Source organism: Nematolebias whitei, chromosome 4, assembly GCF_014905685.2.
Source record: "Nematolebias whitei isolate Nwh7 chromosome 4, NemWhi1, whole genome shotgun sequence".
Classification (NCBI taxonomy): Eukaryota; Metazoa; Chordata; class Actinopteri; order Cyprinodontiformes; family Rivulidae; genus Nematolebias; species Nematolebias whitei.
The window spans coordinates 7952234-7980015 of NC_056501.1; the positions used below are offsets into that span (position 1 = coordinate 7952234).

A 27782-nucleotide genomic window follows, 5' to 3' on the forward strand; every position below is an offset into this window, starting at 1 on the left:
CCAGCCTCCAATACTCCAGTTAACCCAGCCTCCAATACTCCAGTAAACCCAGCCTCCAATACTCCAGTAAACCCAGCCTCCAATACTCCAGTTAACCCAGCCTCCAATACTCCAGTAAACCCAGCCTCCAATACTCCAGTAAACCCAGCCTCTAATACTCCAGTAAACCCAGCCTCTAATACGCCAGTAAACCCAGCCTCTAATACTCCAGTAAACCCAGCCTCCAATACTCCAGTAAACCCAGCCTCCAATACTCCAGTAAACCCAGCCTCCAATACTCCAGTAAACCCAGCCTCCAACATCCAGAAGCAGAAAAAAAAAAAAGCGGTCAATTTCCAAAAGATAAAGGTTTTTAATCAGATTCAGACGGGAATTATTTTGCCTCATTGTTTGAAACAGAAGGAGTTTTCATTAGTGAACCTATAGATACGAGCGACTACATGCATGTGTGCTAAACCCTAAGGTAGTGATCCATTTTTAGTACCGTGTCCCCGTTCTGTCCTTACGTCCACACCAAGCCATTTATTACCGTTAATACGCACACAGAGTACCCAGGGTGCCTACGATGCTCGCCGACCTCTGCCCGTCCTTCAGTGACGCTGCTAAACTATTACAGATGCTCGGCTTTATTCTCCCTGCCATGTGATTAATGTGGAGGGTGGAGGGACGTGAGCAGGAGGCGCAATGAGAGGAGCCCGAGGAAGACGGAGGAGGAGGAGGAGTAGGAAGAGGCAAGGGAGAACAATAAGGAGGGCAGGAGAAAGCCTGCAGAAGCTGCTGGGGGGGGGGGGGGGGTAGTCTTTGGAAAGGCTCAGGTGAGTCATGGTCTGAAAAAAATCCTTTGTTCCATCTGAACCAACCGGATGAATGGATGAACGGATGGATGGATGAATGAACTGATTGACAGATGGATGGACAGATGTAAGAATGGATGGACAGATGTAAGGATGGATGGACAGATGGACGTATGTATGGAAGGATGCATGGATGAATGGATGGATGGAAGGATGGACGGACAAAGAGATGAAAGGATGGACCGATGGATGGAGGGATAGATGAAACTGTTGTGGACATGACATTAATTTAATGCAGCTCTCTTTTCCTCCGTACATTTTTCACATACTTTCTCCATTAATCATCTGGAGCTCAGTTCAAACAGTACTGTAGTTTTTGTACACATTGTACTTCTATATGAATACACATTGTACTTCTATATGAACACACGTTGTACTTCTATATGAATACACGTTGTACTTCTATTTGAATACACGTTGTACTTCTATATGAATACACATTGTACTTCTATATAATACACACTGTACTTCTATATGAATACACATTGTACTTCTATATGAATACACGTACTTCTATATGAACACATGTTGTACTTCTATATGAATACATGTTGTACTTCTATATGAATACACGTTGTACTTCTATATAATACACACTGTACTTCTATATGAATACACGTTGTATTTGTTTTTTACTGTTCTAGGTGCAGGTGGGTCTTTGACCGCTGCACCTCTCAGTCTGCAGACACCTGGGAGTACATATTAGGACCAAACAATAAAATGAGACACAAAAATGCTAAATTAATGTACATCCGTCCATCTTTGTAGTCGGCTGCAACGGATTCAGGAAGAAACCTCAAAACTTCCTTTTCCCTGCAGCACTCTCCAACTCCTCCTGATCCAAAGACCTTCCTTACCTTTCAGATCCAGGAGCTTGTTGCAGCCCAGAAAACTAAACTTCCTGCATTTAATGTGAACAAATCAAATGCTCTGGTTGGCAGTACATGGAAGGTTTCTTCAAAACACATTAATCTGCATGTATCGTAATCCAACCGCTAATTTGATCAAACTAATCTCAAATTCTCACCACATTTTAGACTGTTATTATTTCACAGAGAAAGTTTGAAAATAGGTGAAGGTTTTAGAAATTAAACTTTATAGAATTGAAAAAAGGTTCAAACTAGTTAAAGACTAATGACCCTCAGGAAGGAGGGGAGTCCAATTAATCTGCATGTGGGTTTAGCTGCTCAGTCGGAGCTTTCCTGGAAATCCACACTTTCCACTTTGAAAGTGATAAGACTCCGTGGAAGAGAAACCAAACATCTTTTACAGAATGCAAGTCACGCTGCTTTGTTTTAAAACTTTTAGGGTAAGAAAAAATAAAATAAATAAAAGACGTGGAAGTGAAGAAGATACAACGAAAGACTCTCAGATTAACCAAAGGCAAAGGGAGACGACAAAGAAGCTAAAGTATCTGAGGTGGGACAGGAAATGAAAAAGCAGAGAGCAGGAGAACCTCAGTCATCCATCAGGATTGAATCATTTCGCTGCTGCTCGTGTGATTAATCCGACAGATTAGCAGGAAGCAGAAGGCGAACGATGTCACCGTCTCCTCTGCAGCCCTGTATTTGCATCAAACCCCACTCAGAAGACACGCCAGCTCCAACTAACACCAGCATCAGTCTCTCCTGATGAAGGAGCCCCCCTCCCCCACCTCCACCTCCCCTTCTGGACACATGGTTTCCAGGCAAGCGGTGAAAAAGTAAAAATATTCTAAATTTGCCTTTGCTGATGTATTTTCGGGCAGATTCATCTCAAACTGTCCTTCAACGCCCCTCTCGCCTCCCCGCCGCCTCCTGGCTCCATTAGGGCCCATTGAGGCTCTTTAGGAGGCGTCAGGACCGATCTGTCAGCGGTGAACGGATCCTGCGTCGCTGACAGGAATGTTTAACGACGGTTTAAAAAACGTTCTCTTTTGTTTGCAGGTCAAACTAAAACTAAAAGTGCTGACATTTTGGCTCAAATAGAAAAATTTCCACGACTCTTTGATGGTTCTGGCTACAACGGACCACAAAAATGAATTTAGGGTCCATCTGAACCAATATTTACCATAACATTTTATTTAGAGCACTTAGAACAGCTACAAGGCCAACCAAAGTGCTGTACAGACAGAACAACAGACAACACACGAAGCAAAATACAAAATGAAGTAAATCAAAAATATAGACATAAAAATGATGCGGATAATAAATACGACGACAAACCAGTGTGGATCCAAAAGCGCGATTCTGGATTGTTAAAACGGATTTTAAAGAGAAAAGATAAAGGGAGGGGTCAGTGAAGAGCACCGGGGTTGAGTCTTTTGTCTTCCAGTGTCTTCAGTAGAAAGAGGGACACGAAGAAACGATAAAGCTGATAAATGAAAATGAGGTTGATAATTTTCAGAGTAGAGCCGTTGCTTCTCCACGTCGAGAGGAGCCAGTTGAGGTGGCTCGGGCATCTGGTTAGGATGCCTCCTGGACGCCTCCCTGGTGAGGTGTTCCGGACACGTCCCACCAGGAGGAGACCCAGAGGAAGACCCAGGACACGCTGGAGGGACTATGTTTCTCGGCTGGTCTGGGAACGCCTTGGAATTCCCCCGGAGGAGCTGGACCAAGAGGCTGGGGAGAGGGAAGTCTGGGCCTCCCTACTTATGCTGCTCTGCGACCCGACCCCGGATAAGCGGAAGAAAATGGATGGATGGATTTATCATGTGATTAATTGATTTCAATTCAATTAAATTCAAAAATACTTTATTAATCCCAGAGGGAAATTATTTGTTGCTGTAACTTGTTATCCTCATTTCATTAAGAGATGTTATAGATACTGATGGCTGTAGACAGGAAGGATCTCTTGTAAAGGTCCATCCCACAGTGGATCCTAAGAAACTGGCTGCAGATACCGTCCGATCCATCCACTCAGACTCAGCTAGCCTCTCTGTTCCCCCGGGCTGTAGGACCGCCCAAATGCCGAGCAGAACTCCTCCCAGAGCGATGGCCACTCCCCTCAGCAGTCTGCCGAGCTCCTCGTCGCTGCGGACATCCAACTGTAGGTGCAGAGGGACGATCCTGTCCTTCAGCTGTCATGAGCCATGTTTCCTGCTAGTTCCAGGATCTCAGTGGTCAGGCACTCGAGCACAGCTGGCAGGTAGATGAGAATGCATCCACAGAGCATCCTTTTCAACTCACTTGAGATTTTGGGCTGTAGTTGAGATATTATTTGAGCTTTTGAGATGTTAATCAGCTGCTCCTGGTTGTAGAAAACTGCCTTGTTGCCATGGTTACGCATCATAACAAATGTCCAAAACTAAAAAAGTTTCAGTAAAAATCCTTCCAGCTGCACAGCATCCGATACCAGAGGAAACAATCATCCAAAAAATGTGATTTACATCCAGAAAAAGAGGAATTAATGTTTCCAAAAGTAAAATCTCAGAATGAAAGTAACAGAGCTGCTCCAACATGCAGCCACCTGGAGCGGCGCAATTCTAGAACTTTATTTATTGTTTATCGTAACAGCCCTATATGTTACCGGTACTTATTTAATTAAAAGTTAAAAAAAAAACTTTCCATAAATATCTCATGTTATACTTATACCTTATACAGCAGACCCTGTGTACACAATTTCGTTCCACCACATGAGATGTGAACGACAATAAAGAAACCTTCACTTTATACACAAAGTGCGGTAGGATTTTTTATTTGTGGGCGTGGCTTATGTTCAAATGTGCTCAGTTGTCTGGAAATTGTGGTAAATGAAGCGCTCAGCTGACTCAAACCAGGCGGAAGCTTGAGTCGTGATTGACCCACGTGACGCCCGCTGAAGTTTGTGTAGGTCAACAACATGGCTGCTAAGCTAAACCTAAGCTAAATTCACTTTGGCTGTTCCATGACGCAAACAAACTCGTGACAGTCTCAATCTGGACACAAATTTATCTTGGAAATTTAAAATGTAATGATAAATTAACCAACTGTACATGAGACAAATATGTATTTATCTATGAATTAATGTACCCCAAACAACTGTAAAGACAAATATATTTAGCTGCTATAAAGAAACCTAATATGATAAAATATAACAATTATATAATAGTATTTAAAATATTTTTGAAAACTAATTTTCAGTTTACACTAGGTTGTGACTCTCAGCTACTCCTGCACCTGCGTTTAGCTTTGAATCTCTAAAACTGACCGAGCTGCAGCCATTTTTGTTTTTGTGAAGGTGCGCTGGGTTTGGCAGCCATCTTGGATCAGATCGACTGCACGGTGGTTCGGTACCTCTCGACGACGGCTGGAGATCGACACCAGCTCCCCGTGACTCGGAAACACAAAGCAGTTACAGAAAACAGATGGGTGTTCTGAACCCATCAAATTACTGCTTTTTTGAGAGTTTTATTAAAAACTGTGCAGCGATTTATAATTTTTTTTCCCCTTACGAACACACACGGGATTTATTCCCATTTTTGACATATATGTGCATATATATGTATTCATGACTCTGCAGAATCCACTGGAACTTAAAACGGATGAAGCTAATTAGCCTCAGTTATTAAAGCTCATACTGTTTAGTGTCGAGACAAATTGAATTAGTTGGACAAAGGTCACTGACGCTGTGAAATCTGACGATGTCCTGCGACACTTCAGGGCTTAACATGATTACAAACGCTCGTGTTGCAGCTCAGGATTTGAGCTGAAAACTTTTCGGACCATTTCTGTATAAAATTTGGAAATTCATCTTCAGCTCTGCCATTTTTTTTAACACCGGACTGTGTCAACGTCTCGCTTTCATCCAGCTGCTGAACCCGGAACGATTCTCCACAGAATCTGCTGCTTTGTTTATCTTCACGTAAATTCTTCGTCAGGTGTAAATAATGATCAGGAGACAACAAAGTCCACGCTCAATAATGATCAGGGGAGTCGCGCTGCTTCCAGATTCAACCAGAAGTTCAACATTTGCTTTATTGAAGATCGACTGAAAGTAAAATGTATCCTTTCATCTTAAATGGGCGTAATTTAAACGTGGACTTTTCTCAAATTTTCACCAAAAAAAGAATAAAAATACAATTAAAACAATTAAACAATCCACAAACTGTATTAAAAATATAATTTTTTAGTAATTAAGAAGAGTTATTTTCTGTTTATGGTGAAGCCGATGCAGTTACATCTTTGGATACCTTCTAGTGGCAGACTGTGGTATTTTAAACACATAAAAAAACTGAAAAAATGTATACCATCATATACAAAACTTCCATCTCGACCGCTATATTTTCACCACTTATTAATATTTCATTTATTAAGTTTACTCCTCCTGATCAAAGAGACAAAATAATAAAACATGTTAACAGAATAAAACACAGTTTTTTTTACAGAATAGCTCATTAATGTTCACGTTTGCCAACAAAACAGCCATCTTGAGTTCTGGAAACAACAATTTACAAACCAAGGAGTGATATTGAAGCATGTCTCGATTTATATTCTCCACTGAACGAAGATGCTCTTAAACTCTGTCAGCTGCAGTTTTTTTTATTCTTTGTTTGTGTATAGCGGGACGTAAAACCACATTTTTAAACCATTATTTGAAAATCGCAACCTATCTTCATGTTCCTGACTCACAAAACTGCATCTTGATCGTGCACATTATTTTGTGGACGACCTTAAAGTGGCTGTGACATCATATTTTTGTAATAAATATAAATGCATTTCTGGAAAGATGACGTTATTAACGTATTGCAAAATAAATAAATTAAAAAATCGCTCTGCTGAGATGGACAGTTGTTGAGATATTCTCATGCGCAGTAACAGGAAGTGATGTCAAAGGGGAAGGCTAGCATGTAAACAGAGCATCGACACAACGGCTGACCGTACAGACTGTAGAGAAGAATCTGATGTTTCTTCAGATTATTTTGAGTCACTATCAGACAGAGATTAAGCTCAAGTCCAAAAAACATTGTTTTTATAAACAAAGACTAGGGAGTTCCCCTTTGATGTCACTTCCTGTTTCACTTTGGCCATGCCGAAAATCTTACAACTATGTGACCAAATGGGTGAAATCATGTCTTTTATTCAAATTCAAAAATACTTTATTAATCCCAGAGGGAAACTGAACTAAACTGAATTTTTTAATTTATGAACTTTACCTTAAAGCAGCAAATCTCTGTGATTTATTTTAATAAATGTTTTATTTGGGCATTTGTTGACCAGATCTAAACCTTTCATGGAGACTTTAGTGCCGTTTACCACAAACAGTCACAAATCAGTGGATTATCTGAGTGCGTTTGTTTTATTCTTACTGGTCATGAACTAGTGGATTAAGATGTTAATTTCACCTGCACATGGAAACAATATTCCCTGTTATGATGAATATCAACTCAAAATATGTTTAAAAAAAAGACGTTTTGGATGATAAAATGTATTTTAATCATAATTTCGTAACTTCATCCTGCATGCCTGAGTAGCCTGGACCACCTCCAGTCCAACACTCCAATGCTTTAACTGTTTAAAAACACAGCAAGATAAAACAACTCTTATGTTTGTTTCTAATCTCAGGGGATTTTGAGACTTTACTGAATGCTACTAGTAAATACGAACATTAACTCTAAAATCTGAGTGGTAATCTTGCTTTGTTGAGTTTTATTAAAGACGGGGTGTGCAGTGGAGAGGCGCCTGACAGTATCAAAGCTCTCTGCAGGGATTAAACATCTCTTTGTTTCATTCGGACTCGTTGGAAGTGGTGCACGCCACTTGCCTGCCGACCTGTCAGTCTGAAGGTTGGCTTCGGCCCGCAGAGATCCAGATCACGCCTGCTGCTCTACAGGCCTCTTAATCTCTGCGCTCTCTTATCTGCCTTTGTTCTGAAAGCTGCTGAACATCCTGAGATCAAAGCAGTTCAAGCCAACCGGCGTGTAGAGCCTCTCCTGCCTAAAATGACCTAATCACAGCTAACGAGCTGATTATAGGGGGATCAATCAGGAAGGGAGATTTGCTAACGAGACAGTGTCATTGTCAAACATGTGGAGGGTGTCTGTGGTTTCAGGGGTGAGGGTGGTGGGGGTGGGTTACCACCCACTGACCACTTCTGTAAATGGACAGCCGTTCTCCCAGAGGGCTGAGTGAGCCGAAAACAGAGCCGGCTGCAGGGGAGGAAGCATCTCAAGGTTGTTCTCGTTTTATTCTCCATCTCCTCGTGTCGGAGAGGAGAAAGTCAAAGAGAGGACTCGTCGAGCTTCAGCAGCTCGTTGCCTCCAGGATAAATGAAATACGCTTTTACGTATATTCTTTTATGTTTTCACAGTAACCCAAGATGATGCGTGGCCTTTGGGCTGCAGGCTAGCTTCTAATGACTCGTCTGACATGAATGATTGTGCTAAAGAATGAATCAATCCTCAACAATACGTCCTAAAAATGCTCGTTTGCATTCTGTGTCCTGAACTGAATAATAAAACTGCATCTGTGCTAAAGACGGCTGTGACTGGAATGGATTTGGGAGCCAGTAACGTTTCTTTGATTTCTAAAGATCTCCTTTTTCCTGTCTGGAGAGCTTGAAGGCGAGAGGAGCTGCCAGGCGGGCCGATCTGTCAGGGAGGAGCAGCGTCGTTGATCTGATCTCAGTTGCGTTGCTGCCCCAGCAGGGGGGGATGTGTCTCTGCTCTCTCAGGGCTGCAGCATCCGCAGGTTGATGCCCTCCTGTCTCTGTCTCTCTAATTAGACGAGCCTCTGAAGCAGACAGACTCGGTCCGACTGCCTCCGGTCCTTTTCTCTCTCTGGACTATCGATGTCACTAAGAAATCAATAAAGCACTGGGGGGCAGAAAGCACAGAAATCAGCACAATGCGGATTACCTTTCCTGCTGCAGCTACCTGCGTTTCAGCGACAGGCTCGGCGTTCGACGCTAAAATACGAAGTGAAGTGCAGCAGTGGATTTATGTCAGCGGAGGGACAGCAGCACTGAAGCATGAACTCTGAATTACATATCTGCCAAACTCAAGCAAACCGTCAGAATCAGACACGTTTCATCTGTCCTGACAGCCCCCTCCAATGTAACTCAGCTCCAACTTCTAGAAATCATATACTAAGATGTCTGTCCTTCTGCTTTCCCCCGGAGCACCCAGTGCTGCAAAGTGCATCTCTCAGGAAGTAAAACAGTTGCATTAAAGCCATAAAACCCTCAGGAACATTGTTCACTCAGATCATAGAGGAAGCGTCGCTGCCGTCACAGCCGTAAACAATTCTCTCTGGACGAATATCGCTCTGATCTAACGAATCCTACAATCACTGAACAGTTACAGAAAAACGACTGGAGCCGTGCGCTCACGATGGCTTTAATTCTCATGGAATACAAACAAGCAGAAAGCCAGAAGTTCCTTTGGGTGAAAATGTTGGAGAAAGTTTGGTGATGAAAACCTGTGGGGAAAATAGGACAAAGTTCAGGTGCAGCCTCACCGAGTTTGAGCTTTAAAGAAGCGTGAGCGTGTTGCACGAACATCGCACAAATGTCTCACAAAGTCAGACTTTGAAACACTTGCACAGCAAAACTGTGCTCCTGGCAAAGAACTTTCTATGATCGTCTCTGTAACGTCTTGCAAAAGGCCTCAGAGTTGACAAGTTAAAGTTGGGCCTGTCACGATAACAAATTTTCTGGGTGATTAACTGTCTCAAAAATTATTGCGATAAAAGATAATATGTGACAATAATTAGTAATTATTGTCAAGTTTAAGAAGAAATGTTGGTTATTTTTTGAGTGTAGTACATTTTTGACCACTAGATGGCAGTATAAGACTGTTTGAACTGAAGGATGGATGGTGAGGGAGCGAGCAGCGTGTCTCTTTAAGAAAAATGGAAGGGTGGCCCCTTGACGTGACACGGGCTGTCTCTCCTTCCTGTTTTTTGGTTCTCAAAATGGCGGACGCTCAGTGTGGTTTGAGCTCTTTAGCTTAGCATTTTTCACACAAAGCTTTTAATAAAAAAAAAACAGTAAACGAGTTCTCACGAGTTTTGGAGAGAAAAACAACTTTTTACACGAAGGCACGGGTTTCAACCGTGAATTTGGAAGCTGTGTCAAGACGAATAATGTCCTGTGATACTTTAAGAAACATGCTGGGATAGTCTCATGAAGCTTCTCTGATAGTTTCAGAAATGTGCTGGAATAGTCTCTGAATTATCCAGCGATAGTCTCAAGTAGATTCTGCTAACTTCGCTAATGTGAACATGCGTCACCGTGAGACGTTTGTGTTCAGGGTAGTCGTCTTTGAGTCCACTCTTTTTAGTCCATTTTTCTTCTTTCGGCTGCTCCCTTCTTCAGGGGTCGCCACAGCGAACGAACTCGCACGAAGAATTGTTTTTACACCGTATGTCCTACCGAGCTACCACAGCCCTATGTGTGGAGCAGATGGTGGGGGTTAAGAGCCTTGCTCAAGGGCAAATGAGGGTGGAGACAGATGTGGGTGCTTCACCTTTTACACCCACATTCTAATGTTGTCTGTCCGGGGAGTCGAACCTGCGACCTTCCGATCACAGGCCCACCTTCTCTAACCTCTGCGCCACCACTCCCCCAATCTTTTTAGCCAATTCATCACCAAAGAACAAACTGCTTCAGCCAATATCTGAAAGAATTTCTGTTTTTCCTGCAAACGCAGAAACTTGTCTTTCTTAAAGTCTCTAAAAAATAATAATTTGATGATCTGACCTGAAAACAGCAGCAGTATCTGATCATCTGTTTCCACTGGAGGTACCTCACCAGTGGTGAACTGGATCAGTACTTCTGTCTGTGAGGGTTGAGTCCCCACACGGTCACTTCTGAAGTTCAAGCTTTGTTCAGAATGAACCGATTCTCTAAATACCCACTAACCTCTGGCTTCTCCCTGCAGAGGGAAACGCTACATTAACATTCATCTCCAATTCAAATGACTCTGCTGTAGTGATGGGTGTTTATTAGCTCCAGCTGCAATCAGCAATAATGGAACGACTCAATTTCATGGTCAAATAGAGAATGAGGATAAAAGCAAACAAAGATAAAACAACAAAAACAATGATTTTTATTTGTTTGTTAGTTTACTTGTATACTATGAACCATCAACTGGCCTCTAATGAAACTCGGAAAGTAGCCATTGGGTAAAACAACTACCAGATTCAAGATGGCTGCCATACCTAACTGCCATTATTAGTCAACACAGAAATGGCTATAATTCAGACAGTTTTATGGAAATTGAGTTAAAATCTGAAGCGGTATGAGCCGAGTCAAACCGATCATGCAAAATTGTCATTTTTCTGATTTTAGTTTAAAGCTCGGGCGTGAAAGGCTGCGAGTGATACGCATTCCTTTAATGCTACTTTCATTTATTTGTTTACTTTTGAATTTTGCGAGTAGGTTGGTATTTTGGACTGTTCAAGCCCCCGACCAATTTGTAATAAACAGTAGACGTGACACGGTCTTTTCTCTTTTTGCTGTGAGAAACCTCGCTGTGAGATTTCACCGCTCGATTAAGTTGGGCAACCAGACGAGCGCAGGAGATTTGGAAAAGGCTAGTCGAGCTTTTGTCACTTCCTGTCTGGACGTCTGGTACAGACAAATCATCTCTGCATCTCCAAACTGTCCAGAGCTCAGCAGCTCGGCTTTAAACAGCTACAAAGAACCAAAACTCGTAACCTTTGTCTCGATTTTGCTTCATTGACTTCCTGTCAGTGTTTTAAAGTTTTACTATTAAATATCTGGCTCTGTTATCTCTAACTGATCTTTCAAACCTCTTCAAGCGCCGCGGTCAGCCAGTTTCTCTGAGGTTTGTCAGGATCCAGACAAAAATCTAAGGTGATCAAGATTCTTGCTGCTCCGAAGCTACGCAACAGCTTAACCTTTAAATATACGCAGACCCATGTTTTCACTTTGGCTTTCCATTTTAACAGAACATCTATTTTTGTTGTCCTTTTATATATTTTGTCTTTTCGTTTTTGTTCTTTTAAATATTTTATTTTGTTGATCTGATGTCTAGTTTGACTGGAAAGCACTTTAGTCAACCTCGCTTGTTTTAAATTAGATATGTCGTGAATAAAACTGACATTTTTGGGGCAGTCTGGGATGTTTTTATGTATTTATTTATGAAACAAACTAGTGTTTTTATGTTTCAACAAAGCAACTGAAGGGGAAGTTTTAAACTGATTAAAGGGGTAGTTCCGACATCTTTAAAGGGATGTATCTTATCGACATCAGCGCCATGAAACACAGCGATCTATGCTGCTCAGCTGAGAAAACAACAAACTAAACAAACGATATTGTGTAAAAGTTGTGTTGATTGTTTGTTTGAATTACTTGTGTTTTCATTTTTCCAGTCCTCGTGTTTCTGTGTGCCATCACACACTTGATCTCAGTTTTCTGCTTCCTTGACTGCGACGAAGTGAAGATTCAATGAGTCTGCCGGCTTCCTTAGATAGAAACTTTACTAACAGGCTTTTCTATGTATGTGAATGTTCCTGTAAACGTTAATAATAAATAAAGTAATAAAGTTATGAACAAATTTGACTGCCATGAATAAATAAAACCTACATTGGACATGTAATCTGAAAATAATTACATAAACACTCATTTCAAAAACAACAGCCACTTACGAGCTTCTTAATATCACATTAGAGCTGCTCCTTCAAGTAAGCATTTCTGCTTCTACCCTTAAAAACTCTCCGCCCCCACGAGTACAGTCACGGGCAATTTATTTAAAAACACAACATTATAATTGAACAGCACAACTAAATTGCACATCAGTTTTACAGTTCAAGTGGGTCATTAATAAAATGTTGATATTTATTAAAAATACGAGAGAAATGTTTCGTGGGTAATCACGTTACGTACCAAACCAATGGCGCCAATTTGTCAAAATAAAAGCTATCAGAATGTTGAAAAGACAGTCTAATTTACTTTCATAAAACAAAAAGTCTTCTCGTACAACTAAACAACCGAGAATTGAAGCACATGAAGGCAATGGAGATAGTGCTGGAGCAGGAGCGAGGATGCTTGAAATAAGTGGAGCATGCTCTTCTCACACAGGGGAGGCTGTTGGTCAGGCTACTTCTTGTTGCTCTCTGACTCAAGTGTTTACAAATGTAGGTAAACGTAGATATTTAACAACCTGTTAAAATACACCAGAATGAAGGAAATGGCATCTACCTTGTTCAAAATTCTCTAGGGGAGGGCTCCCAGACACGACCCCACCCCCCAGGTGCTATTTGAGTTCCGGCGTCGTTTGGTTTACAAACTGAGCACTGCTTACACCTGCATCCTGTCCACCTGCCACAGCTTCAGCCACTTCTCCTCATCAGTCCCATTCTGTTTAGTCGTTCTCTCCGTTTTCAGCATTATTAGGTTCCGTGCCACGTTCTCCGGCCTCCCTTGTGCGTCTCTGCACCCTATAAGCTTATGGTTCCAACTACAGGCCTTTTTGCTTTGTTTTAAAATGAAACATATTTTACTTTGAGCTTTTTTTGTCTACAGTCTTGGGTTTGAAACCTTCCAAACACTGACAAGAGGTTAAATATCAGCAAGTTAATTGTTTTTTTTTTCTCAGCTCTCTGTTGTTTTTGAGATTAAGTTGTTTTATAAAGCCTGAAAAACAATAAAAACAAAAACTGGAAACTTTTGGCTAGCTATCAGCCTAGCTTGGAGGAAGACTTTGGTCTTTCTCTTCATACTCTGTCACTCATGAGAAAACTAAAGCAGCTGTCAGCCTTAAATATTTGATCTAGTTTTTTCCTTGTTTTATTTTGCTTTAACAAAACAGGAACCGTTTCCTACGAATGGATGGACAGATGGGCAGATTTGTCAGTGTGGGATTCGGCTGAGTCCTACAAGCTGAAGGGCTGCAGTGACAGTTTCCTCTGCAGTGAGCTGAAACCTGACTGATAGTCCTCCCACAGCCATAATGGAGGACAGTGGATCACATTAGACTCACATTAGAGGGACTGGCCTGAGAGGTTAATTAAGAACGTGCGACGCCAAACGACTGTCCGTCTTCCTCTTCCTCACTGTGGGACTTTTCACCATCACATTTATTTCATGGCACAGCGGTCAGACTAACGGGGGAGATCTTATTAAAGGTGATCACGAGTTTAATATTAAATCCGCTCTTTGAAAATAAATGTGGTTGAAAAGGAGTAAAAAGACCAGAGGAGTGGAATTTTTAAAAAGTGCATAATTTTCCTCCATTTCTCCCAAATTATACAAACCTCTCAGGATCCTGCTTCTAATGCAAACACTCAGACTCCTTTCTTAGTTCTGCATAATTTAGACTAAAAGGTGGAAAAGCTCCTTCCTGTTTGCACCTGGAATCGTTTTGCAGCAGTAAGCGGTGAAAGCTGCACAAACGTTGCTTCAGTCTGTGCTACAAGCTACACGTCGCACACTGAAAATGAAATATTCCCATCCTACAACCTACGTGCATTTATGTGGGAAAGGAGAACAGTTTCAAATATTAAACAGAGACATACCATTTTAAATAGCCCTAAAGAAGAATTTGATATGGGACTAATCCCATCATTTACCTCTTGTAAAACAACCAGTGAGTTGTGAGTTTGAAACTAACAAAGTTAAGCAGATATTCAACAACAAACTGTTGCAAAAAAAATAAAATCACATCTTCATACGATTCAATAATAGGACCAGGGGCAAATCATTCAAAAAGTTTTAAAATCCTTTTTAGTATATATATATATATATATATATATCAGGGAGAAATCAGGGAAATCAGGGAGAAATTCTCACGTGAGTCGAGAGTTAAACAGTAAATCAAACTGGAACCAACGTCAAAGTGGATTTTTACCTAGAACAATTCACATTTGTAAAACTCTTACGCTGATTTAAGGATATCAGCATCTTTTGTCTGCATGTTGTGATTAAAAATGGTTAAAAAAAACTTTTTGATTTGGTTTCACAACTTGATTTTTCTGGAGTGCCATTTACTTTATAACCAGGAAGGCTCCTGGGTGAAAATAAAGTTGTACTTTCTGATTTGCAGATGATTTTAAACGGACTGACATAAATTAATTTTGATAAACATGACCACTCAATCGAAAACAAGCACGACTCGCAAGCAAACAAAAAACTAAATCTAATTTCTTTGAAGGCCGTGATGAATTCCTCGAAAACAAAAATGTTGTCAGCTGTGGACGTTAACCTGAGCTGAACAGTGAAACAACGTTACATAACAAAACACCGGCCTCACGTCACTTCCTGCTCTCATCAAACCAGCAGAATTAAAATGTGTGGCACTGAAAACAATAAGGAGGTGCCAGATATGGCTCATGAGCCTGAGGCCTCCTTTCTCCTGGTGCTGCCGGGACGGGACACAGTAGCAGAAACAGAGCGAGGTTTCAAAGCAGAGCGAGTCAAAAATGCAACAGCGGCCGGACTGCTGATCTACCACATCACCTGCTGTCAGAGCTCAGGGGATTAAGGATAACAACAGCGAGATTAGGGATTAATAGATTTTTTTATTTTTCCACCGTTGCCAACTCCCCACCTCCCTGAGCGAGCTTTAGAGCCTTTTAGCGGAGGTTAAATTCACCCAAATTGGTTTAACGGGTCATCTGCTGCAGTGAAACACGCCGGAGGCAAATAGTTTAACAAATGGGTGTGAAATCAATAAAATACTAAAACACAGACGGAAAAACAACATTTGAATCCAAGTCAAAATGCAACATGTTAATATTTTTATACAAATTAACTGTAAATCTGCTGGCGCTTGTAAGGACAACGTATAGCGTTGTTTCTAAAAATGTTTTCATCCACACGGAAACACAGGAAACAACACAAACGCTGCAGTAACTATGCCAGGCCTGTGTACGGCGCTGTAACGCTCAGAGATGCACCGATATAAAAAAAAATTCTGAATCGGGTATGGGTGACAATGTGACCGATCCATGACTGGGAAGATCTATTCACTCTGATTCTATGATTTGTGCTCTGAGTGACATCATGCACTAGCGAACTCGCTGCACAGATTGTTTTCAAAACGGAGCGAGCGAAAGGATCAGCCACCTGGAACTATTTTACACTACATCAGCCAACACATTCGACAGCTACGTGCAATTCGTGCGCAGCGACGGTTCCAAGGGGTGTCACTAAAACTTCCAGCTATAACACTAACAACTTAATCAAGCATCTCCAGAGATTTCACCCTAAAGAGCACGCTGAGTTTGTTGAACGAAATTTAGCACTTTCTGTATTAGTTTGGTATCGGATCGGTATTGGCAGAGAACAAACACAAGGTATCGGTATCGGGAGTGGAAAAAGTGGATCGGTGCATCTCTAGTAATGCTGCACAAAATACACCAAAGACAGGATGGGAGACACAGAGCAAAGTGTGAACGTCACTGCACGAGCCGCACCGTCAGCTCATTTGCGCGTGCACTAAAAGAAATACTTCCGGGAGGCCTTTAAACGCTGCAGATGACAAAACGGATGGATTATCAGTCTTTTGACTTTCGTCACCTGCAATTTTTCCTGGAAAATAAAACTTTTGCAGGAGACGTGGATAGCAAAGTATGGCAGGAGGATCGGTTGCTACAGTAAATCTCATAAAAGATGACCATTATTAAAATAAAGGTGTTGTCAGGAACGGGTCCACCAGAGGGCGCATTGACAGCGTAAATACATTACAGTCCAATCAATCAACCAATACACATTTTTCTACTTAATTATAATTTTTAAAGTAAATGAAGACGGTTCTGATTCATAAATGGAATTATAACACTGTCTAGGAAAATTAATCAATGTATAGAAAGAGATATTTTACTTAATATTAATAAACATGACATGTTTCATAAATACATTTTATTAATATCAAAGTGTATGTAATATACGTGTTCTCCAGCATATTCAAAAGTATTTATTTTAGCGCATGCGCAAATGAGCTGACGGTACGGATCGTGCAGTGACAGTGAACAAAAGACGAGGACGGACATGTGGGCGGGGCCTAAATCTTCTAGCTAAAGCTAAAGCAGGACAGTGGTGAGATGCGCTGCAGGAGCGACAGACTTCAAGGTGGAGCTGGGACTGAAATTAAAACACAACAATCTGCAAACAAATGGCTCACGGATCGAAAAATCAATTCCACTGTTTTAGTCAACTCCTCGCGAGACTGTAAATTAGTAAAACATCTGTGATGTTCATCACTAAATCATTTGCTCTATCCTGAGGTATGATGGCGTCCTCACTTCACAGTCACTTTTCTGTTTTTACGAGGACACGGTGTCCTCGTTAAAGCGTGATCGTGTTTGCACAGGTCTGCCATGCTCGACACGTGACACAACACGTCAGATTTAATCAGGCGGCTGAGTCACAAACACCAAACTCTTCGACGCCCCGTTACACGACAGCGCCAAAGAATCCACATGCGTGTTTTCTTCACTCCTACCGGCACATCATTGCATTTCTCGTGGGCGTTTGTGTTTTTCTGCCCTGCACCCACACGGGCTGCCGCTTCACAATCAGCCGACGCATCGATGTTCCCTGCAGACCTGACAGCTTTATTCCTTATTCAGTACAGCCGCCTGGGACCAACCCCCCCACACCCTGACGCACAGAGAACTGATTTAATAAATGCTTTAAAGTTGAAACAAACTAAGAGATTAGAAAAAAAAAACTCAACATAAACAAAACTAGAGAAATTGCATTTCCTGCAAAAATAGCGTGAATGCTTAATGCAGAAGAACTTGCTGAAAAACAGCTGAAATAAGCTAAAAAATGCATTCTGAAATGTAGCTGAAAAGGCAGAAAGAAGCTTAAGCTACCAGAAGGAAGTGGAAAGAGCTGAAATAAGCTAAAAAATGTGGAATTACCTGAAAAAGCTAAAAATAGCATCAAAAGAGCTAAATAGTAGCTGAAAGAGCAGAAAAAGCTAAAACTAGCTGAAAAAAAACACACGTTGAAATTAGCATGAAGAAGTTAATTAGGCTGAAAGAAGCAGAAATTACCACAAAATAGTGTAAATTATCCAAAAGGAGCTGAAATAAGCAAAAAACAGCTGAAAAGTAGCTAAAAAGACAGAAAGAAGCTTAAATTACCAGAAGTGGAGAGAGCACATTTTTTACTGAATTAGGCTGAAAAAAGTTTAAATGATAAAGATTTAAATCTTAAATAAAATTTATATTTCAACTCTTAACTGCTTTAAATTATTATTACTATTTTTGGCTCACGTGGTTTTACTAATCCTAAAAGGCTGGAGGAAATTAAAAATGGGCACCAAGCAAAGTTCAGGACTAAAGAGGATAAAACTGTCTGACCAATGGGGGTCAATGGGGGGCTGCCAATTGTTTTAGAGGTGGCCATTGACCCCCACTTGACCTCCCTTAGTGGCACCCCTGCTCAATTCTCAAATGACCATAAAAAGAATGAATTTAACTTGAATTACTGACAATAATTAACAAACTGTTAAACGGTCAAATTTTTCTCTTTTCCTATTGTGTTTTTATGATTTTACTTCGTGTTTAATTTTGTAACGTAATCTTTAAAAGAAAAATAAAGTTTATTTAACTAAAAGAAACAACCTTACGTGTTGAATTATTAAATCACGTTTAACACAAATATAATCTGATATGTCCATTTAACACGCTGAAGTCTTTTATTTTGGGATTAAAATCCGTAACTCCGAGCTGAGAGCCCGTCGTCGCAGCTTCAAAGCACAGCTGCGTTTCAACGAGCTTCCAGAAGGTTTTGGTCTTTGCGTGTGCGCGTTTTGGATCGTGGATCCATTATGAGGCCGGTTCTGTGTTCGTTCAGCGGCTCGGCCTTCAATCAGCGCTCCGTCTATAAAACGTGGACACCTCATGTTTCTACCGCACAACGATGAGCGCCGCCCGGAGCCGAAATCAAACAAGGACTGAATTTTTCAGAAGGCCGGAGGATGCATCAACGAGCAGCACACAAACTAAGCTGACTTGTGTTTCAAACACAAAACAACCAACCCCCCCGAGGATTCTTATACATTTACTCCTGAAAACACAGACTTGGCCTCGTGTACAAACACCAGCATGGATTTTTGTTACTGAAACGTGGCAGAAAATAGCCCAGAACTGTGCATATGCACGACTTCAAGCATGTTTTTTACAGTTTATGAGACACGCCTGCGTTTAAAAATGCAAACGATTACAAATGCACGTGATTCTTCTCCATGTGCAATCAATGATGTGCACACGAGGGGAAAAAGGAGTTAAGACGAAGGTAGCCGGGTGCAAAAACGTTAAGATTGCATGAACACAAGAGGAGCGGCGGTCTGTGTGAAGCTGCTGCCGTCAGAGCAGCACACGCCTGCAGACGTTACCTAAACTGAAGAGAGGACAGCTGCTCATCGCCGCTCGTCCAGTAATGTTACGCACCTCTTGCATGAATCACACACATTGTTACTGTAAATGAATACAGGCTGAGGTGTTTTTACTTTGTGCGTCTGTTGCTATAACTACTGTAAACTCAGCGACACGTTCAAGTGCTCTGAAACTGAACGTGAACCAGATAAAAACAGGGAATCACTCGAACCGCTAAGCTGCTCGCACACTGAGCACATCAACAGGTCCATTTCTGATGTACTTAATGTACTGATGACTTAAATATATTATTAAACGTTAAAGTTTAATGGCTGTCTCAGAAAATCCTGCAAAATATGAAAACAGCTTTTCTTTTTCACAGACAGTTAATTATGTTACCACGGTGATCCAGCCGTCCTCCAACAAGTAAAACTGATTTTCAGCTCAAAATAGCTGAACCAGGAAGTAATTGTTTTTAGATCATTAACAGTTTCCCAGCCGGCCCCTAAAGCCCCTTTTCCATAGTACCTTTTTGTACTAGCGCAGCTCGGTTTGACTCGGCTCGGTATGGTACACGTTGTGCTTCCATTATGCTTTCAGTACCGGTTCCAGTGGGCGGCGTTCAAATTGACGTCGCGCACCTCACCAGCTGGTGGCGGTGACACGCTGGAACAGGTTTCAGTACAGGATGAGAATTTATTTATCTGTTTCTGGTAAATTAAAAAGAATACAGATTATTAAAACGATCAAATTAAACATATGTATATATATGTTTAATGAACTTCTTGTATTGTGATTTGTACATCTGTGAGTTAGAATAAAGTTGAACTAAAGGCTGCGTCTCTTCTTTAAACATGTTTGAGGGAAATATTCCAGAGATCCAATAATTTTGTCTTTTTATGATTTTTCAGCTGAGTTAACTTTAACAGATTATTTAATAAAGTAATTAACGTGAAAACAGGACTTCATGCCGGCACCGTTTATTTATTTATTTTAATCTTAACTAATATATATATTTTTTTATACATAAAATATTTAAAAAATCGTTCCCACCGTCCGTCCCAGACCCGTCCCGGTCCGCCTGTCTGCCAGTATCGGGGTCTGGGCAACGGCCTTCTGCGAGTCAGCAGCTCAGATGATCCTCCGTGGTGACCAGCGGAGCTCGGAGCCGGGGAGATGACGCCCTGCACGGCCTGAGGGGGCTCCGAGGCTCCGGTGGAGAGGACCGGGGTGTGTGGTGGGGTTGTGGGACTACAGGTCCAGGTGAGAGACCCAGATTGGCCTCTCCCCAGTGACTCTCTCCAACTCCTCCAGAGGGGATTTATAATCCCTCGAGCAAGTTCTGGGTCTGACCAGTGGTTTTATCCCAGCGGGACATGCCTGGAAACCCCCCAAAGGGAGGCATCCAAATCAGCTCCCCCCCTGAGGTGGAGCTCCTTACCCTACGGAGGAAGCTCATTTCAGCCGCTTGGATCCAGGATCTCATTCTTGGGATCACGATCCAAACCTCTTGACCACAGGCGGTCAGCATGCAGCTGCACTAAACATTCACCTTCATGTGTCGTCGCCTCCGCCTGAAGCGCAGCAGCTCCTTGTGTTGGCGGGCGATGAAGTTGACGGCGGCGTACTCCAGCAGGGCCGAGAAGACGAAGAGCAGACACACGGCCATCCAGATGTCGATGGCTTTAACGTAGGACACCTGCGAGGCAGAGACGGGAGGACAGAACCGATCAGAGTTGTGCTTCGAGTCTGAAATGTGACGTTTGTTTAGCTTCTCGTTTCTTGACATAAATCTAACAAACCCGTCCATAAAGTTTTCACAGTTTTATCCTAAAACTGCAGGAAATGTGAAACTTATGAACCGCTTTTAAAGGAAAAGGGCAAAAAAAATTGTTCTGTCAGAAATTTAGTCTTAGATTCTCTGATTTTATGTTTTCCTAAAGATGAAAAAAGAAAGTTGAGACACTCGTGAGTAAAACTTGCAGATGCTTAGTCCAGGATCTAATCTTAGTCTCAAATGAAACACGGAACAAAATGTAAAATAACAAATGCATGTTTTTAGAAGTGTGTGTCTGTCCACTTTTCTTTTTGTCTTATTCTTAAACTAAGCAGCTCCTTCATGCTGGCCGGTCCAGTTGTTCTCTTTTTAATAACGCCATCGTTGTTTCTGCCGTACACCTGAGGTAAACCTGAAAGGTTCAATTTGTCTCAATTCTTAGAAGATAGAAGCAGGTTTTGTTCAAGAATTTGCAGTTTTTTTGTTCAAATTCTGACCAGTTTCAAAGTGTTCCCTCAGCATGCTGCAGCCACCACCGTGCCTCACCATGATAAAATGTGTTTGAGTTTCCATTAATGCTGTAAAGGATTAGTTTCTGTCTCATCTGCCCAGAGGACCTTCTTGCATGTGTTGAAAGCTTCCTGAATGCCTGCAAGCAAACGTAAAAGTCGTTTCTTTTATCTTTAATGCCTGCACGTTTTTTTTTTTTCTTTGCGTATTTTGTAAAACATAAACTGATTCTCTGCTGTGGAGTTCCTCAGGTCCTCCAATTAGTTACCTTTCACTTCTTTCTCCGCCTCTAATGTCCCGTTTGCCTAATTCTTTGACATAATCTGTCCTTTTGTCTGTTTTCCGTGTGTGTTACTCGTCTTTATTTCCTTTCCTGCTCCTTGTTTGACTCTGTTCCTCGTGTGTCTCCATCGTGTGGTCTGTCCCAGCTATTGCTCCCTCATGTAATTAGCTTCTGCCACCACCCGTTGCCTCTCCCAGCTGTTTGTCTTTTGTCTGTCGTTAGTGTGTGTATAAAAGTCTGCGTCTCCATCGTCTCATGAAGCTCCGTGTTCCTGTTCTGCTCCACGTCCTCGTTTTGTCTTCCGTAGTTTTACTCTCATTGTTCGTATAAGTTGTTGCTGCCACATCTGCAATTTTATTTATGTTCATTAAATAACTTTTACTTTTAACCTGAGTTATTAGAGTCCTCCCTGCATTTTGGGTTCAAACCACGGCCAGATCGTTACATTCTTAAGTTTTAAAGATTTGTTTGAATACATCCATTTTCTTGAAACTCCAAGTGTTTGACTAACTCAGCGCTCGTCAGAACATTTGGCCCGGACAGTTCAGAAACACCCACGGCTGTTTGGAGACTCTGCTCCGAATTTATATCCTGAGATTTTACAAACATAGAATTTACCTGATGCTAATGTGACTTCTACAAGTTACCTGTGCACCTTTTACTCATTCTCACAATTGTTTTTTTTTTATTTATTTACCAAAACCAACTTGAGCTGTTCAATATAGGGAGACTGTGTGTCTACAAATATTCTGTAAAACACAAGTTGTGCTTTCACTTCAGTTTTCACCCTAATAATAATAATAATAATACTAATCAAATTATATTGTATTTATTGTTTTTATGCTATTAGTGCTTGGCATATTTTTAATTGATGTTTTTCTTAGTTCATATCTTAGATGTTGATTTGTTTTTCTTTTACATTTTATTGTTGGATGCAACTGGAACCCTGAGTACACAATCTCATTCCACCACACGGGGTGCGACTGACAATAAAGAAACTCTGACTGAATAAAAAGAAGTGCTGTAGATGGACCGGGTCAGAACTGTCCAGATAATAGAGGCTAAACGAAGTCCGTCTGGATCATTGTCTGATTGTTATCTTGCTGCCAAGGAACATTATTCACCCATCTTGTCGTTACAAGCCTCCATCTCCACACTGATTACATCCTGAGAGGAGATCCTTCCTCCGTCACACTCGGAGAAAACCCACAAGCAGCCGTTTGAAAGCCAATTAAACTACGGTTTTGGATCTTTTCTGCAAACGCCGGGATGACGGAGCATCTTGGCTGTGAAAACATTTGTCTTTGGTCGACTGTGTGACACCTCTGCTCTTCAGTCTGTTTGATTCCTGAGAGGAAAACAGACTAACAGCAAAACGATTCATTCTCTCGTTTGAATCAAATCTAAAACAGAGAAAACCTCGAAGCACACGCTCAGCTCAGCTTCTCTATTATTAATCTGTATTATTTTATAAAAGCTTGAATGCAAACGTAAAAAAAAAAAAAAGCCCATTTACAATTTTTGGACAAATACACAGACATCAGATAATACATTCTGGATTTGAACACAAACAAATCAGACATTTCGGATGGGACCTAATTGTTAAAATTTTTTGCGAGCCACGTGTTTCCATTCAGGAGCTACAAAAGGACGCTGTCCGTCGAGGACTGTCCGTCGAGGACAAACTGAGCGCTAATTAAATGAAACCGTCCAGCTTTTTGAGAACGTCCTGCTGCAGCTGAACAACGCCGTCAAAGACAGGAAATTAAAAACTGCGGCCTTAAATTCCATATTTTTTAATTAGATATTACCGTTTTTTTCTAATTAAAGTGATTTGTGGTCTTAAAAAGTTTAGCAGCTACACGCCTTCTTGACAAAGAAATGAAAACAAAGCTCTTCTTCATTGCTAAAATTTTTTTAGACATAAGAATTATTTCATAAATGATTGATTAAAAGTTAAAGTCGTTAATAATTGAGCTGTAAATACATTTTAAACCAGTAGAGATGAAACATTGCTGCGTGCCAAATAGTGACACAACTAGGCCTGTCACAATAACAAATTTTGCTGGGCGATTAATTGTCTCAGAAATTATTGCGATAAACGATAATATTGTTGGAAATTTGACAATAATTAGTAATTATTGTCAAATTTAAGAAGAAATAATGGTTAATTTGGAGTGTAGTACATTTTTTGACCACCGGATGGCAGTATAAGACTGTTTGAACTGAAGGATGGATAGTGAGGGAGCGAGCAGCGTGTCTATTTAAGAAAAATGGAAGGGTGGCCCTTTGACGTGACATGGGCTGTCTCTCCTTTCTATGTTCGGCTCTCAAAATGGCGGACGCTCGGTGTGGTTTGAGCTCCTTAGCATAACATTTTTCACATAAAGCTGTTTATCAAAAAAAAATCAGTAAACAAGTTCTCAGCTTCTTTTTGCAGAGAAAAACAACATTTTACACGTTTCAACAGTGAATTTTGGAGCTTCGACAAGAGCGAGTTTTTTTCCCAAGCTCGGCTTGTTAGCTTAGCTTCTCAGCTTAGCTGCTTTTAACAATCCAAAAACATGATTTTGGACGGTTAAAACGGATTTTAAAGAGAAAGGGAGGGGTCTGTGAGGAGCACAAGAGTTGAGCCTTTTGTCATCCAGTGTCTTCAGTAGAAAGAGAGAGACATGAAGAAATGATAAAGTTGATAAATGAAAATGAGGTAGATAATTTTCATTTATCATGCGATTAATCGATTTATTGTTTATCGCGACAGGCCTAGACCCAACAATTATCCAATCATATATTCTCCATTTTTTACCTTGTATTTGTCAACATTTATTTTTTAAACGCCAAACCTTTGTTACCACGTTAGGACTACAAGCATTTGTAGATGGAATTTGGCTTTTTTCACAAGTTTAGTAAAAAAAAAAAAAAAAAAAAATGTATCTAGCAATAAATGATCTTAACGAAAATGTACAGCGCTTAATTTTGCCAAATAATGAGCCTGTTTTGATGTATGAACAGTGCCTTATAACTGCTTTATTAATGCTTAATAACGTGTTTACTAACTCACATGCGACACTTTCAAAGTATCACTTTAAAGACTCTTATTGTGAAGTGGTTCCATTTTTCCTTCCCTCGCCTGACATGACGGAGCAGGAAACGTGTGTGTGTTTTACACAGGTGTGTGTTTGAGTGTGTGAAGGATGTTCGTTGTGCCCACGTTAACTAAGCTGTGCTGTGTGATCGTTATAATGGCAGCTGAACTGCAGAGGGATCACTTGCTCACATTTCAGTGTGCAAGGACTCCAACGTCAACAAAGACTGCGTGTGTGTGTGTGTGTTAAAGCTATTTGCTTCTTGTCTTTTCCTGCACTCTGTCACCCACATCAGCAGGAGAAAGGTGGGTGATAATGTTTCTCCTCATGTCTGTGTGCATTCGACTGTTAGCAAAATAACATAAACCACGAGAGAAATTCAAAAAAACTTTCAAATTGTAATGATGATGTGGGATTTCTGGTTTATGTTCCCTTTTCTTAGTTTTCATGCACCTCCCTGTGTCCACTTCCTTGTTGTTCAGCTCCGGTCTCACCTGTCTGTACATCTAATCACTCCAGGTGTTTCTCATTCTGTCTCGTCAGCATTTCTCTTTAAAGTCTTTTCATTCCTCCTGTGTCCGGGCATTATCCTTCGTAGGTTTCATGTTCTGTGTCTGCTCTGCTTGTCTCCTCTCCAAACATAACTTTTTTTTTTTTTTTTTGCACAGTCAGCATTTTGTTTTGCTATTGTTAAAACAAAGTAATTAATATTTTTACTCCTGAGTCTCCTGACTCTACCTGCACGTGGGTTCACCGACAGTTTAAAGAGGAACAACTACAACTAATTAACGTTTGAAATTGAGCCAATTCAAGACGCACAGCTAATCAAGCTTGTAAAATCCAAAAGGCTATGAGTGAGTCATTTTTACAGATACAGTAGTCCCTCGCTACTTTGCGGTTCAACTTTCGCTGACTCACTGTATTGCGGGTTTTCAACGATTGTACATGACACACGATTGGCTGATTGATGGAAGACGACTAACCAGAGCATTGTGCTGAGTGACAGACTGGCCATCAGGAGCACCGGGACATTTCCCGGTGGCCTGGCCCGTTTGGTGATCACCAAGGGGCTGGACTAAAGGCTGTGTTCAGGTCACGCTTGATTATTTAAAATAAACAATCCATGCCGCTCACTCAGGTATCCACCTCACTGAAGCTCCCTGAGCACACGTGTGTCTCTGCTCTGCTGTAGCAGACAGCCTCAGAAAGAGAAAGGAGGGGGCCGGGTCTGTTTTTCCATATCGCTACTGCTCAGGGAGTGAGGTGGATACCTGAGTGAGCGGCATGGATTGTTTATTTAAAATAATCAAGCATGACCTGAACTGAGCCTTTGGTCCAGCCCCTTGGTGATCACTGAGCGGGCCAGGCCACCGGGAAATGTCCCGGTGCTCCCGATGGCCAGTCTGCCCTCGGGATTGGCTCAGTAACCGTAGCATCACTGCTCTCTTTAGAGAACATTTAGAGAGTTTAGAACATTGTTAAGACCATTACAAGTGTGGGAACGGTTTAGAAAGACTTAAAATATACTTAAACATACTAAAATAAATGTAACGTCCCTACTTTGCAGATTTTCACCTTTCACAGGTCTGGAACGTAACCCCAGCGATAAACGAGGGATTACTGTATTGTGCTGGATTTTGGTGTGGTAGTAGCTGAGAGTCATCCCCAGCTCATACTCTATTGAGTGCAAACAGTTTGTGAGATCCTCGTGGTTAATGTCATGCACAAAGCCAAGATGAACTCAGTCTAAAACTGATACGAAATGTGGTGGGAAATATGCATTCCTTCAAGAATGTTGGGCTTTTATTGGATCAAATCAAAGAATGAGTTCTGATTTCATCTCTTTTCTTCCTCGTGTTTCTGCAACTATTAACCTCACCATTTGATACGAGATGTTTATCCAGTTTTTTTGAACTTTACTTTTCATAAAGGTTTGACCCTTCGGTTTAACGTGTTCGGTCGTTCGTCACCTTGGGCAGCGAAGCTCTGGAACCGGAGCTCTGCGTGGTCATGGTCAGCACCGTGGTGATGCCCAGACCAACCCGGGCCGGCGCGGCGTCCATGTTGATCCAGAAGGAGACCCAGGACAGGATGACGATGAGCAGCGAGGGGATGTACATCTGGATCAGGTAGTAACCCATCTGACGCTCCAGGTGGAAACGAGCCTCAATACAAGTGAATTTACCTGAAGAGGGTGGGGGACAGAGTTATTTTGTGTACGAGGAACATTTTATGAAGCACGTTTCAAACAGGAAAGAAAGAAAAAGAAAGAAACGAGGAGCCTCTCATCAGTTTGAATCTGTAGTAAAATGTATGTTTTTCCCTGAAACTTAACGACTCTAAGGGCTGAGTTTAGCCGACGTCTCCTGGCAGCAGCGCACTGAGCTGCAGGAGTGTCTTCGTCAGGACATACAGACATCTCTGCTGTCTCCAGCTGTGGCTTTGCACCTGCTGGTAATTTGATCCACTGGGAGGTTGAAACATGCTCCGGGTGTCTTTATCAACCTGTAGAAGTTGTTTTTATAAAACCGTGTTCCCTCATTGGCTTTAACAACCACCAGGCTGGACCGCTGGAGACTGTTCAATATTTATTTTAAATCCTTCACCTTTTAGTAAACACTCATACGTTACTTTATGCCCAATAAGTTTATGTCATACTGGTGCCACAATGACTTAGTATCTTGACGTGCTCTGATCCTCAGAAGCACCACCATACAATGACTGATTTGATTTCTGTCTCAGTTGCAGTTTTTAATCAAATATAAATGCTGGCTGCTCATCCTTGCAGCTGTTAAGGTCTACAAGTCAAATCCTGAAGAAGTTCGGTTGTTGCGTAAAATTTTAATAAAACATAAATCAATGAAAAACACGTCTGAATAGAAAGAGATGACCTAAAAACTGTACACACGTTTCTGCACTGATGGAGCCTTTCCAGATGTGTACGCTGTTTATGCTGAACGCACTAATGCACCCGTATACCATCAGCAAGGCAGACTTTGAACTGTGAGGCTGGATCTCTAT

The 27782-nt window shown here is 41.3% G+C and overlaps 1 protein-coding gene across 1 annotated transcript in view; it reads right to left on the reverse strand.

The window, feature by feature from the left end:
• glra1 (glycine receptor, alpha 1) overlaps positions 1-27782 on the reverse strand; it is a 132125-nt gene that overhangs the window by 4112 nt on the left and 100231 nt on the right. The window contains exons 6-7 of the mRNA XM_037675485.1: positions 26732-26946; positions 20658-20804 (exon numbers count right to left, since the gene is read on the reverse strand). Coding sequence (XP_037531413.1) covers positions 20658-20804; positions 26732-26946 — 362 coding nt within the window. The remainder of the gene's footprint in view (positions 1-20657; positions 20805-26731; positions 26947-27782) is intronic.